This window comes from Sminthopsis crassicaudata, chromosome 1 (assembly GCF_048593235.1).
Source record: "Sminthopsis crassicaudata isolate SCR6 chromosome 1, ASM4859323v1, whole genome shotgun sequence".
NCBI lineage: Eukaryota > Metazoa > Chordata > Mammalia > Dasyuromorphia > Dasyuridae > Sminthopsis > Sminthopsis crassicaudata.
In genome coordinates this window covers 76,142,314-76,158,153 of record NC_133617.1, presented here as the reverse complement: position 1 = coordinate 76,158,153, position 15,840 = coordinate 76,142,314, and the positions used below count along the sequence as shown (strand labels likewise).

The following is a 15,840-nucleotide window of genomic DNA, read 5'->3' as shown; positions in this document are numbered from 1 at the left end:
TTCTGTATCTCTTCCTGCAGCAAGCTCCTTCCTAATATTTCTTTTCCCCCTTACCTGCACATATTCCTGGTCTTCTTTCTATTACCCAAGCAGGGCCAAACCTTACCTGGCAGCCTGGGGATTGGTGGTTGTTGGTGCAGGTATCTGGTCTGGGGTACAGGGACTATTAGTAGAAACAGAACCCTGAGAATTGGTAGTCTATCCCTTTAGCAAGGTCCTACCTCTGTACTGTATAATCCCACCAACAGTAGGTCTAGAGAGAGGCTTCTGCTGTACTTGGGACTGAGCCCTTTTGCTTCAGGTGGACCTTTCTGGCTAGTGACTGAAGGATGGCAAGTTTGGGAAAGAGATCCCTGTGTTAGAATTTCCCTTTAGGGCAGAATTCTGACTGGAAAACAACCAAGGCCCTTGGTTGTGTTAGGAACAAGGGTTAGGAGGGACCTGGAATGGAGGAAGTGGTCTACCTCCATACTTGGGCCCTATGATTTTAATTTTTAATGATACAAGTTAACTTGGACTTTATATTATCGTATCAATGACATGAAACACCAGCATGTATTGATTCAGAAAGAAAATCAGATCAGGAAGTCAGGATTCAGAATATTTTAAAGTTCTTCAGTGACCAGAAAGCCTTGAGGGCTGGGGTCTTTTAGGGAGAGAATGCTTAACTCTTGGTTAAGGGAGTGGGGGGGAGGGTGGATGCTAGTGGTCCTCTCCCCCTCATTCCGCCGGCTTTTCCTTTTTCCTCTCCCAGGCACAGCTGATTTGGCTGTCACCCCGTCCTGAGGTAGAGGGCACAGTCTTCCCTGGTGGCTAAACGTCCGTCACATGGGTCTCTTCCATTCTGTACAGGGCTCTTAGTAGGTTCTCAAGAACCCAGAGTCTGTTTGGTGGTAAGGGGGAGGTTTATCCAATGTACCATTGAGGCCCATGTCCCCAGAGGGTCCAGAGATCAAGGGGCAGATGGATAAGGTGTATGACTTTTGTCTTATCTTTCCTTTGGCTCCATTTGATGTCATCTCCCCTTCTTCTGCTTCCCTACCCCCTTCCGGGTGTTGACCTTTGTCTCCTAACTCCGGATTGCAGTCTTCCTGTCCCGGTCTTTACTCTGAAAAGGAAAGTGAAAGCACCGTTAGGAGGGTAAGGGGATCAAAGGAGGACATATTGTAGAGAATGGGTGGGATTTGGAGGCTCCAAGGGAGCTCTCCCACCCCCATTTGTACATGTACTAGGCTTCTTAGGTCAGACAAATGGGATGCCCTCCCCTTGGGCTGGCCCCGCCATGAGGCTGGCCGGTCATGGTCAGAGGGGTTGCCCTAAAGGCCCATTGCTTTCTCCTTTCCTTTGAGAGTCAGGTCCAGGTCCCCTCCCCCTACCTAGCTGGGTCTGTCTGCTTTGGGGAGTGTAAGGGGGAAGCTTTTCCTGAGTCCCCCTGCCTCCTTCCATGCAGACCGCCTCGTCTCTCGTTACCACAGCTTGGGGAGGGGGAGACTGGAGTAGGAGGGGGGGCTGCAGAACAGAAATTGTAAAATTAAATTTCCCAGATGTTCAGGCCCCAGGAGCTCGCTCTCGTGCTGTCTGGAGAGGAAATGGGGATTGGGAAAAGCCCGCCTCGTATTTTTTCCCCTCTCACCTTGCCTTTCCGGTACCACCAAGTGCAGGAAAGACCATAAATTACTAGACTCAGGGGCTAGCCCATCTCCCTGATAGTGCAAGGGGGTGAGGTGAGGACCCTGGAGGCTATTCTTTCAGTCTCCAAACTGTTTCCTGAGCCCTTTGTCCCATGGCTCTCCCTTTATTTCCTCTTCTCTGCTCCTCCATCCTCTGCAACCCAGGTCTATAACAGTTTGGTAGTAATTTATTTTTGGATCCCTTAAGTTCCTCAATGACCTATTTGATTGCAAAGCTCCAAATTAACTTCTATTAGCAGGAATGCTAATAGATGGGGCCACCAGTCCTACCTCAATTTAGTGAATTGGGCCGGAATTCACTTCCCTGGATCATGGGTAATTTCCCCTTCTGTGGCCCTGGCCAGTAGTACCTGAGGTAGGATTGTGGAGCAGTTTCAGTTTAGGCCTCCTTTCTTTCTGGTTATAGGGATAGGAGAGAGAACCTGTCCCTAAGTATGCAGTTGAACAGGAGCTGTCCAAAGGGATTTTACTGCTGGAGAAGAGGGAGGGCAAGAGTTGGTGGGGCACTAAAAATCTTTAATCCCAGGGGAAAAAAAACTACTTTGCCTGGGATTCCCCCTGTCCCCGGGCTATTTCTGTTCTCAGACTGTGTCACTGAGTGACTTTATCTTTTTCCAGAGCAGTCCCTATTTTTCCTCAATTTCCTCCCTCTCTGCTTTTTCTGTGTGTCAGAGAGGCTGACAGCTTCCACAGCCTTGTTCCGTTTCAGAGGGGGTGGGAGTTGGGGGGGGTCACTCAGTCATTTATGCAGACTGACCCAGCGCAAGCTAAAGACCTCCTGTTGTTCCTTAGGCCATTCTGATCCAAATCCTCTTTTCTTTTATCTCTGGTTCCCTTGTTAAGTTTCTCCCTATTTCTCCCAAACTCTTAGCTGATGTGAAGACTGCCACCCTTTTCTGTGAGGCTTCTGAGTGCCCGGGGCAGTGCTCTAGAATCACCAGTTGCACTTAAATTGGTAGAGGAAGTTTCCTTGCCTGGAAGTTGCTGATACCAATGCAGTCATAGGTTTTGTCCTTATGCAGAACATTCTCTTGTAGCTCCCTGTTGCCTGTTCTCATTTCTCCCCCATACTCCCAGAGATGCTCTGCAGCCATCTCAGGCTTGATCTCTCAGCTCTTGCGCTCTTGCCTTCCTGTGTCCTCTGGTCCCTAACAGGTAAGTACCATTGGTCAACCCTGGATCTAAGTCTCTTGAGCCACTTCTCTCCTTCATAAAAGTTGTCTTCTTCCCCAGCTATATCTAACCTGAATCCCTGCTCCCAGCTTGAATCCCTGCTGACCTCCTGCCTCTGTCTTGGGGGAAGGAGAAGGTCAAGTCCAAAGTTCTACTTGCTCTAGGGAGTTAGGTATAGTGATAGGCCCCTCCCACAGAATCCCATAATTCCTAAGCCCTATAGCATATTAGATCACCTGGTTCTGTTTACCTTGTTAGGGGAAAGAACCCAGATACTTCCCTGAATTTGGTAGATCTCAGCAGTTGCATCAGTCTTTCCAAATCTGATTCTTTTTTCCCCCAATATGTTTTTATGTCAGCAAAGGGCTCAATTCTCTCCACTTCCCTCACCATCTTTGGTATCCTTCCATTCTCTCTGGGGATGGAGCTTTTGATGTAGAAGTGGTAGGGGCAGGATTATAGGTGGTTTGGGGAATAAAGGACATGCTCCTAGACTTCTCATGGTAGGAACCTTCACATCTAAGAAATGTGAGAAGGCTAGATTTAGAGAGAACTCCTGGGTGTCCATAGATTCTGCCAGACTTGCAAGTAGAGCAGACTTGGGAGGAGAGAATGCAACTTTGAGGCTGAAACCTGTTCTCTTCTGACTCCTCCTTTATTTGCTGGACTCTTCTTCTCCTCTCCCTCTTTCCTTCTCTCCCCTCCTTCCTCCTTCCCTCCCTCCCATGAGACTGAGAAATCTATGGATGCAGAGAGTACATATCACCATCTGCACTCACTCTGGGGAATTGTAGGTGCCCATAAATTTAAGCCACAAGCCTTGTACTTATGGTTAGCAGGAAGTAAAGATAATAAGGTCCTAACCTGGATGGGGATTTATCTGAGATAAGGGCATAAGAGAGGATGCCTTTCCGATGATAATGCACATTGATAATGAACAGAGAGATGTGGAAGGAGCTGGTGGAGTGACTACTGAGAGGCTAGAGCTGGTTTTGTGGGGTCTCTTGAAGATCCTTTGCAAGGCTGGACATGGAGTTGTGGGTTAGGGTTAGAGGTAAATGTGGTGAGGTCAGAGGGCCCCTACATAGGAGCACCTTAGCCCAGACCCTACTGGAGGATGTGTTTCAGAGAACTCTGGAGCCGCCACAGCTGGCTTGGATTTAAAGGGCTCCCCCAGGCCTTAGCTTCCAAGGAAGCTGGGTTGCATTAATGGGATGAATTACCCCACCCTCAAGCCCCAAATCCTTAACTGGTCATCCTAGCCTGCATATATGAGGATCAGACCTCTGTTCTTGCCCATCTCTGTGGACCTGACTCAGGCAGCGCTTCCTGCGGGAGCCTTTGGGACTCAGGGGGAGGGATGGGCCACAGTTGAGCTGGCGTGAAGCAGGTTTGTGGTTCAGACCCCTCAGCGTCTGGCCAGTGCTCAGACCAGAGATAAGAGTCGGCATCTCTCTTGGAGGTCTTTAGGAGCCTCCTTGCTTGGGCACTTCCCAGCCTTGCCATGGTGGGCACCTTCTGGCTGTGAGTCTACTTCCTCTCTTCTACTCCAATTAGAAATTCTTGTGGTCCCCAGCCCAGCCCCAGGAAAAAGCTGGGAACCATGATTTTTCCCTCTAGACTTTGAGCATACCAACCCTCATAAACAAACATATGCATATCATTCCAAAGCAAATTTGCCACTCACCAACTTTCTCTGGTTGCTGAGGCAGAAGGTGCAGATCTGTTTGGGCTGGGAGTTCTCGCTGTCCCGGGGAGGGGGAGGAGGAGGCGGGGGGCTAGCTCCCCCCGCGTGGTGATAGAAGGCTGGTGTGGAGTGGCAGGGCTGCCCGTCTCCACAGGCCTCACCCACCAGCAGCACGTTGCCCAAGTGGGAGATGTAGCTGGATGCCAGCCTCAACGTCTCAATCTTGGACAGCTTGCGGTCTGCGGGCTCCGTGGGGATGAGGGTGCGCAGGGCAGTGAAGGCGGTATTGACGCTGTTGGTGCGGTCCCGCTCTCGGGCATTGGCCGTGTGCCTCTGCCGGGGCTCCCGGCTCAGGCGCCCCCCACCGCCGCTGCCCTTCTTGGGTCCCGCGCGGCGCTTGGAGCCCTTGAGGCTGAAGCCATCGGTGTCGAGGTGGTAGGGCTTCTCGTCCGAGCCCGAGCTCTCGCTCCCATTCTCCTCGTCCTCCGACAGCATGCTGATCTCAGGGTACAGGTATCGGCTGGGGGGTGCTGAGCGAAGCATGGCAAAGGACATGGCGAAGGCTGGGGAGGGAGCGAGGGCTGTGTGGAGCGGGGGTCCTGGAGGTCTAGGGCTGGCCACGGGCCCTCAGCTCTGGCCACAGCTCATGCCTCCCGCCTTTCTCCTCCTGCTTGGTAGAGGACGGAAGTGCCTTCTTCCGTGGGCTCTGGTGCCGAAGGGAAGCCCCGCTTCTCTCAGGCTCTGAGGCAGAGGCTTTTAAAGCTGCCGTCTGCCGCCGCCGCTGGTCCTGTCTCCTCAGCACACATGTGCATCTTAAGGCTGAGCGTGGCAGCAGCCAGCAGCTTTATAGCCTCGGCATCCGCCAGCAGCTCAGCGCGGGGCGGTCAGCCTGGCCCCTCCCCCACAGCACACACACAGCTCCCTCCCACTGCCTGGAACTGGCTCCGGGGGGCTCCTCAGAGGACCGGGGCCTCCCTCTCTCCCTCCCGAGGGAGTGGGTTTGTGGGGAAGAGAGTTGGGGCTTTCCCCTGTGGAAAAGAGGCCACATTTGTGGGCACCTCCACAGAACTGCTCATCTGCTTATTCTCCTTGGAGTTTGGGCCATGGGGGGCAGCCACAGTCCTCAGGGCACCTTCCCTCCGAACTAGGGACAGTTGGGGGAGGGGCAGGAGTGGGGAAAAGAAGACAGCTTGCTCCAGTCATTGATCAGGTTAGTGTTTCGCTGACTCAGTTTTGGGGTGCAGAGGTTCTCCCAGATCTCTGCTAGAATAGGGGGATCTTCCCCAACCATTGCTGGGAGGCAAGTTTGGAGCCTCTGGTTTACTGTAGAGATGATAGGTAAGGTCACGGTGCTGCCTTTTTCATAGCACCAAAGCAGTGGGGAGTGCCAGGGCAAGACATAGGTAGGAGAGGTATTAAGGAATGAAACGGTATTGGGGCAGCTGGGAGGGGAGAAACCCCTGAGAGTCTTCTCAGCACCGTTGGGAGGGAAGGAGGGGGTCAAATAACATCAGCGACCTGCTTCTCTCTGCCCCTGCTTCCCCCCTACTGAACATACACACTCACCCCAGCATGACCAAACTAACCCAGCTGCTGGATGAGGAATGGGCAAAGTATTAACTCCTTCAGGGCCAAAGGCTTCCCTCTTTCTCTAAAGAGTGGGAGGTGGGGACAAATTATTTTTTTTAAAGCAGCCTAGATAGGGGACAGTGTTTTTTATGTATAATGCACGTACACAAATATTTCTTCTAACATACACGCTATCTTTTAAACCAGTAGTAAACACACATCCTGTGTCTGTCCATACATGGTGTTCTTTCCTCCCCTTTCCCCCATCACACAAGTATACTATTTCTAAGACGCTGCCACTTGAAAACAATGTCAGCAAAACAGGGAAACTGATGATATTTCTCACACTTACCATTTTGTAGCCTTCAATCATAGTCATGTGCACACTCCCATAAAAGTGTCAGTTCTTCACGTAAACATCATTTATTTTCTTTCCTAGATAGCCTCTCTGTGATTTGTATTCATTCAGTGTCAGTTGCACGCGCGCGCGGACACACACACACACACACACACACACTCTCTCTCTCTCTCTCTCTCTCTCTCTCTCTCTCTCTCTCTCTCTCTCTCTCTCTCTCATTTCTGCTGTCACAGACAAATAGATAATCTTTTCCAAATCCAGACACTGTTTCTCACTTAATCACAATCTATCAGTCACAAACACATCTGCTCACTCTCTGGCACAAAGTTGTCTTTTTGTAGAGCTCACACCCACAATGTCTCACTTGCATTCATTTTCTCTTCTCTTCTCTTCTCTTCTCTTCTCTTCTCTTCTCTTCTCTTCTCTTCTCTTCTCTTCTCTTCTCTTCTCTTCTCTTCTCTTCTCTTCTCTTCTCTTCTCTTCTCTTCTCTTCTTCTCTCTCTCTCTCTCTCTCTCTCTCTCTCTCTCTCTCTCTCTCTCTCTCTCTCTCTCTCTCTCTTTGTTTCTCTCTGTTTCTGTCTCTTTGTGTCTCTGTTTCTCTGTCTCTGTCTCTCTCTTCCTTCCCCATCTTCTTTCCCTTCCCCTAACCTCTGTTTCCCTCTTACTTGCTTATTGGAATCCGAAGACTTAGGTTCAAATGTCATCTTCTCATTGGTGATCTCATTAGGTCAACTACTATCTCTGTGCAAATTATTCTCATTTCTATATCTAGCCCTTTATCCAAATCCTGAGTTATGAAGTCTTGAATCACCAACTGCCTCTTGGATAACTTGAACAAGCTATGACTAGAGAGGATATCACACTATCTTCCTACTCAACTAGATTCAAAAACATGGTGTCCTTCCCAAATGCAGCTACTCTGTTATCAGATTTTATCAGTTCTGCCTTCACAAAATCCCTTGTATCTGTATCTTCTTCCACAGCCATAGTTCTAGTTGTGGTTCTTATCACTCTTGCCTGGGCCATTATTATGGCCTGCTGTTGGGGCTCCTTCTCAAAAGTTTTTGTTTTTTTTTCCAGTCTAGTCTGTCCTTTACTTAATTTCCATTGGGATTGTTCGAAAGCATCTGTCTGAGCACATCATCTTCAGTGAGCTCCATAGGCTTCTCGGTTTGGAAGTCCTTCCTGTACTGGCTCCTTCCTTCTTTTCCACTCTTACAATTTACTCTTCTCCATTTTTCTCTCATCCAGCAGCACTTGTTGTCCCTGTCCCTTTGCACTCACTTTCCCCCATCCCTGATTCCCCTAAATTCTTGGTTTTCTTAACTTGTTCAAAACTTTTTACAGAAACCTTTCCAGGTGAACCTCCATCCCAAGGCTTTTTTTCTTAAGATTACCTCCCATTTAACCCATATAGAATACATATGTACACACCTGTCTTATTCACATGTGAACTTTTTGATGGTTGAGCCTTGTGGTTTTGCCTTATTTTTTTTTCTGCAGCATTTAGTACGATACTTGGTACATTATAAAGCAGCTGATAAATGCTTGTTGATTCACTATTACCTCATAAGGTTGAGAAAAGACGTCATGTAACCTCATTTACATACACATGTAGTAATGCTTACTTTCTCATATGTTCACATTGTATCTCAATTGCACACACATTTTCTCATACATGTGTGCACAGGTATACTCAACTCACACATAGATATGTATACACAAACATATATCTACAAAGCCCCCAGGGTCGGAAAGGGACCTAGGAGGCTGGATGTGATTTTGCTGGTTTAGGGAATTCTCTGTGGGGAATATTCTACCTCTGCAGATCATTTTGTTTGGCAGCTTAAGTGTCTTAGAGAGTTGTTGGAGGATATTTGAGAGGTAAAATGACTTCCTGCAGTCATAGCTACTATGTCCAATTTAGGGCTTAAACCCAAGTTTTTCTGACTTTGAGGGCAGCTCTCTCTATTCATTATGCTGTGCTACATATGGGGATAGCACCCATAAAATAATCTGTAGGATTGGGGAGTTCCAGACAGTGACCCACAGATTTGTCCTGGGACAGCAGAGCTCATGTCTTTTCCCCTTCCCCACTAAACTCCAGTGGGGGGGTGATCCTGACCCTTTCCCTTTCCTAGGGTTCCAGGTTGAAGTCCTGTCCCATTTTTTCCCTCCTCCCCCAAACACCTAGTAGGATATTTTTTTCTTCTCCCAACCCTCCTGACTGTGCTATGCTATTGAAGGAAGCACCATGGCATCCGAGGCTGGAGAAGGACGCCTTTAACCAGGGAGGAGCGCTGAGCGTAGTGGTGGCTGGCGGGAGCCTGTGCCAGGAATGTGCGTCTCGGAATGCAGCTTTGCTCTGGCCAAGCTCAGCTCCCAGACTTGGGGAAGGGGGGCTCGGGGAGGGCGCAGAGTGGTGACGGCAGATCTCCGAAGGGGAGCGCAGATAGGACGGGGGTGGAGGCTGAGTTCACTCCGGAATCCTCGGAGAAGGGAATGTGCTTGGGGAGGGGGCAGGGACAGGAGGCTATATCCAAGAACAGCTTCTGCTGCTACTGGAGAGTGGAAACAGAAGGGGCAGGCTCCCCTCGCCGAGCCCTGCTTCTCTCATAGACAGTCTTGAGTTTTAAAGCATTCCTTGTGCCCCAGTTTGTCTTCTTCCCAAGATTATCAGGAATCAGGATGGATTGTGAATGTTGAAGGGAATTCGAGTCTTTCCCCTGCCCCTCACCCCATAAGTCTTATTCCTTCTCTCAGTCCTCCTTCCTGGTCCTTTTGGCCCCTTGGGGTGTGTGTTCCTCAAGGGTGTTTATGGAGACCAGATGGTGTGTGTTGGGGGGAGGAGTGTGGAGTCAGACTGTCCAGTTCCATGGGAGAGCTTACCACCTCCCTCTTGGGTGTGGGAGACACCTGTATTCCCTACTGCTCCCTCCTCCCCTTTCAGTACCAGCCAGCTAGGGGGATAGTCAGAACCTGCAGAGTCCCCATTTGTGGAGAACTCCCATTGGGCAAAAAGGCTGCCCCCTTGGGAGGTGGGAGATGCTGGGGTTGGGTGGGATGAAGTGCTCATATTTGTCTCCCTGAGCCTGTCTCCACACCGTGCACTCTCCCACCCTGCCCCCGGCCCCTCCCACCTGGTAGTGAATGGCTCTTGGCCCCATGCCTTCAGCCCTGGCAGCAGGTACTTGGCCTGCATGCCAGGGCAGTGAGCAAGCGGGCAATGAGGTCACTGCTGTGGCTTCCCAGGGCCATGGCCAAGAAATCCAAAGCTTTTTTGGGGGAGTGGTGAAATGGAGGGGAGGGTCTGAATAGAGGAAGGAGGAAGGGATAGTGAGGTGGAGTTTTCAGATCTGGGAATTATACAGCATTAAATGTTAGCTGAAGTGAAGTGGGCAGATCCCCCACCCTTGAGGGACAGGAGAGACAGAGGCAAGCCCAGAAGGTGGGGTGCAGCCATGGGGACCACAAGATGGGCTCCCCAATAGACATTCAGTCCAATGGAGTAGCTTGGGTGGCCTTATCCTACCTGTGAGCTGATGTCTCTACTCTGTTCTGTAACTCCCACTAAGGACATCCGGAACACGGTGGGGAACATCCCTCTGGAATGGTATGAGGATTTTCCCCACATTGGCTATGATCTCGATGGGAAAAAGATCTATAAACCCTTGCGTAACCGAGATGAACTTGATCACTTCTTGGATAAGATGGACGACCCTGACTACTGGTCAGTTGGGCAATGGGGCAGTGGAGGGGAAAGTCAGTAAGATGGGTGATTAGCCATTAGGAGGGGACCCAACCTTCTTGGGAGAATCATATTAGGGTCGGGAGGTGAGGTCCTCTGGAGGAGTCATGGAATTAGACTCTGGAGGTCTCAGCCCCTTCCTGACGCCCTTTTCTCTTCTCCTGCTCCTACAGGCGGACAGTACAGGACAAGATGACAGGACAGGATGTGAAGTTGACGGATGAACAGGTGGCCCTGGTCCAGCGGCTACAGAAGGGCCAGTTTGGGGATGCCAGTTATGATCCCTATGAGGTATGGATGGGGGTGGGGAAGAGGGTGGGGAGAGGGGGATGAGGCACAGAAAAGGTAACTGCTCTCTGTCTCCCCTCCTCTCCCTTACTCTCCCCCTCTCCACCGCCACCAGCCAGCTACTGATTTCTTCAGTGGAAGCCTGATGATTCACCCAGTGACCAACCGTCCTGCTGATAAGCGCAGCTTCATCCCCTCCCTCATTGAGAAAGAGAAGGTGAGGTCCCCCCGCCTCTGCCACGCCTGCTCCTCACCAGGGCCCCCAGCTCTGCAGATGGCTTCTCACCCTTTCTGTTATTCCAGGTGTCCCGGATGGTCCATGCCATCAAGATGGGGTGGATTCAGCCGCGACGGCCGAGGGACCTCACCCCCCAGTACTATGACCTGTGGGCCCAGGAGGACCCCAATGCTATCCTGGGGCGCCACAAGATGCACGTGCCTGCCCCGAAGCTTGCTCTGCCGGGCCATGCTGAGTCCTACAACCCTCCGCCTGAGTATCTCCTCAGTGAGGAGGAGGTGCGTTGAGCTGGGGCCCAGTGCAGGCGGGGGGCTATGGTGTGGGGTCGGCCGGCGTCCCAATTTTGAGAGTGAGAAGTGCTTGCTTGCTCTTGGTATTTGCTCTCCTGTCTCCCTTTCCTAGAGGGGGCTGCTCTGGGCCGTGTAGCCTAACCTCCCTCTTCTGTGTCTGCAGCGACTGGCCTGGGAGCAGCAGGAGCCCGGAGAGAGGAAGTTGGACTTCTTGCCCCAGCAGTTTCAGTGCCTCAGGGCCGTGCCTGCCTACAGCCGCTTCATCCAGGAACGCTTTGAGCGCTGCCTGGACCTTTACCTGTGCCCTCGCCAGCGCAAGATGAGGGTGTGCTTGGGAGCCTCTGCAGGGGGTCAGCTGAAATTGAGGGGCGGGGGCTAAAGGGACAGGGCAGGCCCTCCTTGTAGGGCATGGGGACCAGTGGGGGCAGCATGGGGAAATGTCTGAGTGAGAGCCTAGCAAATGTGAATGGGGTTCAAGGGATGGTTTGGGGAGGGTCAGCAGCATGGACCAGCCTGTCTGTCTTCCATTAGTCCATCCCTTACATCAGTAAGGCCCAGATTAAGAGTTTTGGAGCTGTTTGTGCTGAGACCACACAGCTCGGCGAATCTCTGGGGACCTGGGCTCAGAACCAGAGTGCCATAGGGCCATATGTGCTGTGTTCTAGGTGAATGTGGACCCGGAAGATCTGATTCCCAAACTGCCCAAACCCAGGGACCTGCAGCCCTTTCCCACTACACAATCTCTGGTAATGGGGGACAGAGCAAAAGATGGGGGTGGGGTAAGGGTGGAGGGTAGGAAAGAAGGGTCCTCCTGTTGGAGGCTATATTCTGATTCTTCTTAGCCTGAGTGATGTCCACTTTCTTCCCTGTCCTTAAGGACTTAACACTTCCTTCCCCATTTGTTACAGGTGTACAAGGGCCACAGTGACTTGGTCCGATGCCTCAGTGTTTCCCCCAGTGGCCATTGGCTAGCTTCAGGTGTGTCCAAGGGGGAAAAGGGAGAGAGAGGAAGCCCATCCTCCTAGCTGGGCACCCTGCTCCACAGGGACTGGGTCAGGGGCTTGGCCCTCCCATTTGTAGGGCCAGAGTTTGGCTTTGTGAGAGAAGCATTGGGGAGCCACCCTGATGACAGGATTTGGCTTCTGTAGGCTCAGACGATCATTCGGTCCGACTGTGGGAGGTGAACACTGGTCGGTGCCTGAAGACAATTCCTGTGTCGGGAGTGGTGAAGAGCATAGCCTGGAATCCCAACCCTGCCATCTCTCTTGTAGCCGTGGCTGTGTGAGTGACCCGGGACTGGGCCCGGCCTTCCTGGGGCCCTTTGCATCTTCCCGCTGGCCTTTCCCCCCAGCATTGGGACAGCCTTTGGTGACATGCCAAGTACCTTTCCCCTGGCATGCATAGAAGTTGTAGGGATCTACTTTTCACAAAGGAAACACTCAGCCTTTGAGACTGAATGATTTGTCCGTGGTCACTCTGTCCAAAGCAGGATTTGTACCTAGATTGCCAGTGACCAAGTCATTCCTAACCATTGCCTCAGGCTGTCTCCCATTCCAAACTGCACCCCCCCCTCCCTTTCTCAGCATCTCTGGGGGACCAGGGAATGCTTCCCCTCTTAGTCTGCCACATGACAAGATTCCCTGAGCTGGAGCTTGACCTCCCATAGTCAACAATAATAGCCATTTAAAGTATTCTACAACTGGTAACATTCATAAATTCCCTCCAAAAGCTTGGGTAGAAGAGAATTTATTTAACATAGTATATAGGGGAAGCAGCACTGGTTTTAGGAGACTTTGGTTTGGTTCTGGCCAGAATCTGTGAAATGTAGTTGGTGATTTTCATGCACTACCTCTGGGAGCTGTTGAGGAGGGTGGCCAGGGCTGGTTCTGAAAGGAATTTCTATTATTCTCGGGTCTCTGAAGCGGGGAGTCAGTGCTGCTGCTGAATCCAGGCCTGGGGGACCTGGCAGCCACCAGCAGCACAGACCAGCTGCTGAGTGCGTTTTCACCCCCGGAAGAGCCCGCCGGGCAGCCTGTGGAGTGGCAGGAGGCTTCGGGGGAAGAGCATGACCAGGGTCTAAGGCTGCGGATCCACCATAAGAAGGTGCTCAGGGTGGCGGGGCGGGGGAGGCTGTTGGTGTGAGGGGCTCATCTCCCTTGGCTCTTAGCTCTCCTGTCCTTCCTTTTCAGCCGGTGAAGCAGGTGGCCTGGCACGGCCGTGGGGACTACTTGGCCTCGGTGGTGGCAGCTGCCGAGCACACGCAGGTGCTGATGCACCAAGTGAGCCGCCGGCGCAGCCAGAGCCCCTTCCGGCGGAGCCATGGTCAAGTGCAGTGTGTGGCCTTCCACCCCTCGCGGCCCTTCCTGTTCGTGGCCTCCCAACGCAGCCTCCGTCTCTACCACCTGCTTCGCCAGGAGCTCACAAAGAAGCTGATGCCTAATTGCAAATGGGTGTCGAGCTTGGCCATACATCCCCAAGGTAAGTGGTGGCATGGGGGTGGTCCGGACCCATCTACTCCCAGTGCCCTGGGGGAACTGGGGACTCCGGTGACTAATCCCATCCCTCTCCTTCTTACCCACACAGGGGACAACGTGATCTGTGGCAGCTATGACAGCAAACTCATCTGGTTTGACCTTGACCTTTCAACTAAGCCCTACAAGGTGCTAAGGTGAGAGGTGCTAATGACAGGCCATTCTCACTGCCCCTTCTTTCAGCATGGATCTTGTTCTCAAGGAGCTTCCCCCCCAAGTAAGGAAAGGGCATCTGCGCCCATCACAGAAAGGAGGAATCGCAGCATCGAGGATTGGTGGCTAGTCATGGGTGTGGAAGACTGAGGGGCACATGTGACCCTGGGCCGTGGGGGAATCCGAAGGCAAAAGCTAAATGAGACACGACTGAAAGGACAACTTGCTGCCAGACTGAGAAAGACAGAGAGAGAGAGAAGAGAGAGGAGAGACGGGAGAGAGAGAGAGAATAATAAACTAGAATAATGGGGTTGTAGAAAAGAGTGGGCAGTGGGGGCACACACAGTATGAGAGAAAGAAATGTTAAAGAGGAGCCCAAGTTTATGCATCTGGATAAAGAGAACAGTGTAAACAGGCAGCCTTGGGGGACAGTGTGAGTGTAGGTGGTTTTTTCTAGAAGTTTGGCAGTGAAAATGAAGGGGAAATGGTTTATTGTCTGACTAGGCAACAAGGTTAGGAAGGTTTTTGAAACATCATGAGGGAAAACTAAAATCTGTTTCAAGGCTTGAGGGCAAGGGTACAGTTAAGAAGGAGAGATTAATGATGAGAAAGCCCCCCCCCAAAAAAAAGTTCATTGTTTCTTTAAAAAAAAGATTGAAAATGAAATAAAATTGAATTGGGAAAATTTTTTGGAAAACAGATAAACACATAGAAGAGAACAGAAGGAGGTTCAGAAGGAGAAACAGACAAATAGGACAATTTTGAAACTGTTGTTGAATATTAATTTTTAAAATGCACGTTGTATATGATAACTTCTTGATTCCAAATAATAAGAAAATTAGAGGAAACAAAAGATGAAGACAGTGATGACTTCACTTTTAGTAAAGCAGAACGAGGTTATTTTCTAAAAGTGAGGGGGAGGAGGCATTATATAGTTAAATGCTCAAGAGAATTTTAAGTGTGGAACAGCCTTAGATAGTCAATAGAAAATGATGCAAGGGATTGTCTGCAGAAATGAAGGCTGTTTTTGGTTACATGCTTTATTTTGTAATGGACCTGGCCATCATAAATTCATGATATTTTCCAGCCACTTGAGAAGCAGAAATGGAGGTGGGAGATGTGAGAGTTGAGTGAGATTAATAGGGGGGTCAGGACAACAAAGGATTGTTGGAGAAAGGGGTTGGCAGAACAAGGAGATAATGGGAAATGGAGGGACTGAAGGTCACACTGGTGTGTTCACAAATACCAGTGGGCTCGGGTGTGGCACACCCCCTTTACTGACTTCCCTTTTCCTTCCACCTCCCAGACACCACAAGAAGGCCCTCCGAGCTGTCACTTTCCATCCAAGGTACCCGCTCTTTGCCTCTGGATCTGATGATGGCAGCGTCATTGTCTGCCATGGCATGGTCTACAAGTAAGTGCCATTGCCTTTGCCAGTCTAGGGGGTCAATAATGGGACTTTCTTCCCCCCAGCTCTACCGGTCCTCTCCAAGGCCCTCCCTTCATCAGCCTTGAGGGGACAGAGACCTTTCTCTGTCTGCCTCCTCTTCTCCCTCCCGGTGTTCCACTCCAGTGACAGGCCCTGCCTTTCCCTCTCTCCTCTCCAGTGACCTTCTGCAGAACCCGCTGTTGGTGCCAGTGAAAGTTCTCAAAGGCCATACGATGCATCGGGATCTTGGGGTGCTAGATGTGAGCTTCCACCCCACCCAGCCGTGGCTGTTCTCCTCTGGGGCAGATGGCACCCTTCGACTCTTCACCTAGGGACAGCGGGGTCGGTTGGGGTGGCAAAGGGACATTTCTGGCTGTTGGCCTTGTCTCTGCCTAGGAGAGAGGGATCAGCAAGGAGAATAAAGCATAATCAACTACCCAGGATGTCAGAGTACTTAGAAGGATGACCTTTCAACATTCTACCCAAAGTTTTCTGCCACTTGTTGCACACAAAATAGAATCCCCTTTTCAGAAAGGGCTTTTATACATACATTCATTTGAAAGTTTTTAAATCATTTTTGTCATGGTTCCCTCTGATAGTCTTGTGAAGCTTATAGGCCCATTCTCAGGGGGAAAAAATTAATAAAATTCATCAGATTGCAAAGAAAATAAATTATTGAAATAAA

At 50.8% G+C, this 15,840-nt stretch overlaps 2 protein-coding genes across 3 annotated transcripts in view; one reads left to right on the top strand and one right to left on the bottom strand.

Moving 5' to 3' along the window:
• Positions 1–15,840, top strand: part of BOP1 (BOP1 ribosomal biogenesis factor) — a 77,955-nt gene extending 62,115 nt beyond the window's left edge. For both annotated transcript variants that reach the window (XM_074262820.1, XM_074262811.1), the window contains exons 4-16: positions 10,054–10,208; positions 10,400–10,517; positions 10,630–10,731; positions 10,818–11,030; positions 11,206–11,367; positions 11,708–11,788; positions 11,951–12,020; positions 12,191–12,323; positions 12,965–13,145; positions 13,232–13,520; positions 13,626–13,710; positions 15,033–15,140; positions 15,334–15,840. In XM_074262820.1, the coding sequence (XP_074118921.1) occupies positions 10,054–10,208; positions 10,400–10,517; positions 10,630–10,731; positions 10,818–11,030; positions 11,206–11,367; positions 11,708–11,788; positions 11,951–12,020; positions 12,191–12,323; positions 12,965–13,145; positions 13,232–13,520; positions 13,626–13,710; positions 15,033–15,140; positions 15,334–15,487 (1,851 nt within the window). In that variant the 3' untranslated portion in view covers positions 15,488–15,840. The remainder of the gene's footprint in view (positions 1–10,053; positions 10,209–10,399; positions 10,518–10,629; positions 10,732–10,817; positions 11,031–11,205; positions 11,368–11,707; positions 11,789–11,950; positions 12,021–12,190; positions 12,324–12,964; positions 13,146–13,231; positions 13,521–13,625; positions 13,711–15,032; positions 15,141–15,333) is intronic.
• LOC141539773 (basic helix-loop-helix transcription factor scleraxis-like) lies at positions 589–5,366 on the bottom strand. The gene is made up of 2 exons (XM_074262979.1): positions 4,552–5,366; positions 589–1,108 (listed from the first exon to the last, which is right to left on the bottom strand). Exons 1-2 carry the CDS (start codon positions 5,104–5,106, stop codon positions 1,070–1,072), a joined length of 594 nt encoding a protein of 197 aa, XP_074119080.1. The 5' UTR covers positions 5,107–5,366; the 3' UTR covers positions 589–1,069.

What these genes read in the sequence shown, in the direction of transcription:
- LOC141539773 (XM_074262979.1), bottom strand. Translation starts at nt 5,106, where the DNA reads ATGTCCTTTGCCATGCTTCGCTCAGCACCCCCCAGCCGATACCTGTAC. An exon ending in TCAGCAACCAGAGAAAGTTG is followed by an intron (nt 1,109 to 4,551) that starts GTGAGTGGCAAA and finishes TTTCCTTTTCAG; the next exon opens with AGTAAAGACCGGGACAGGAA.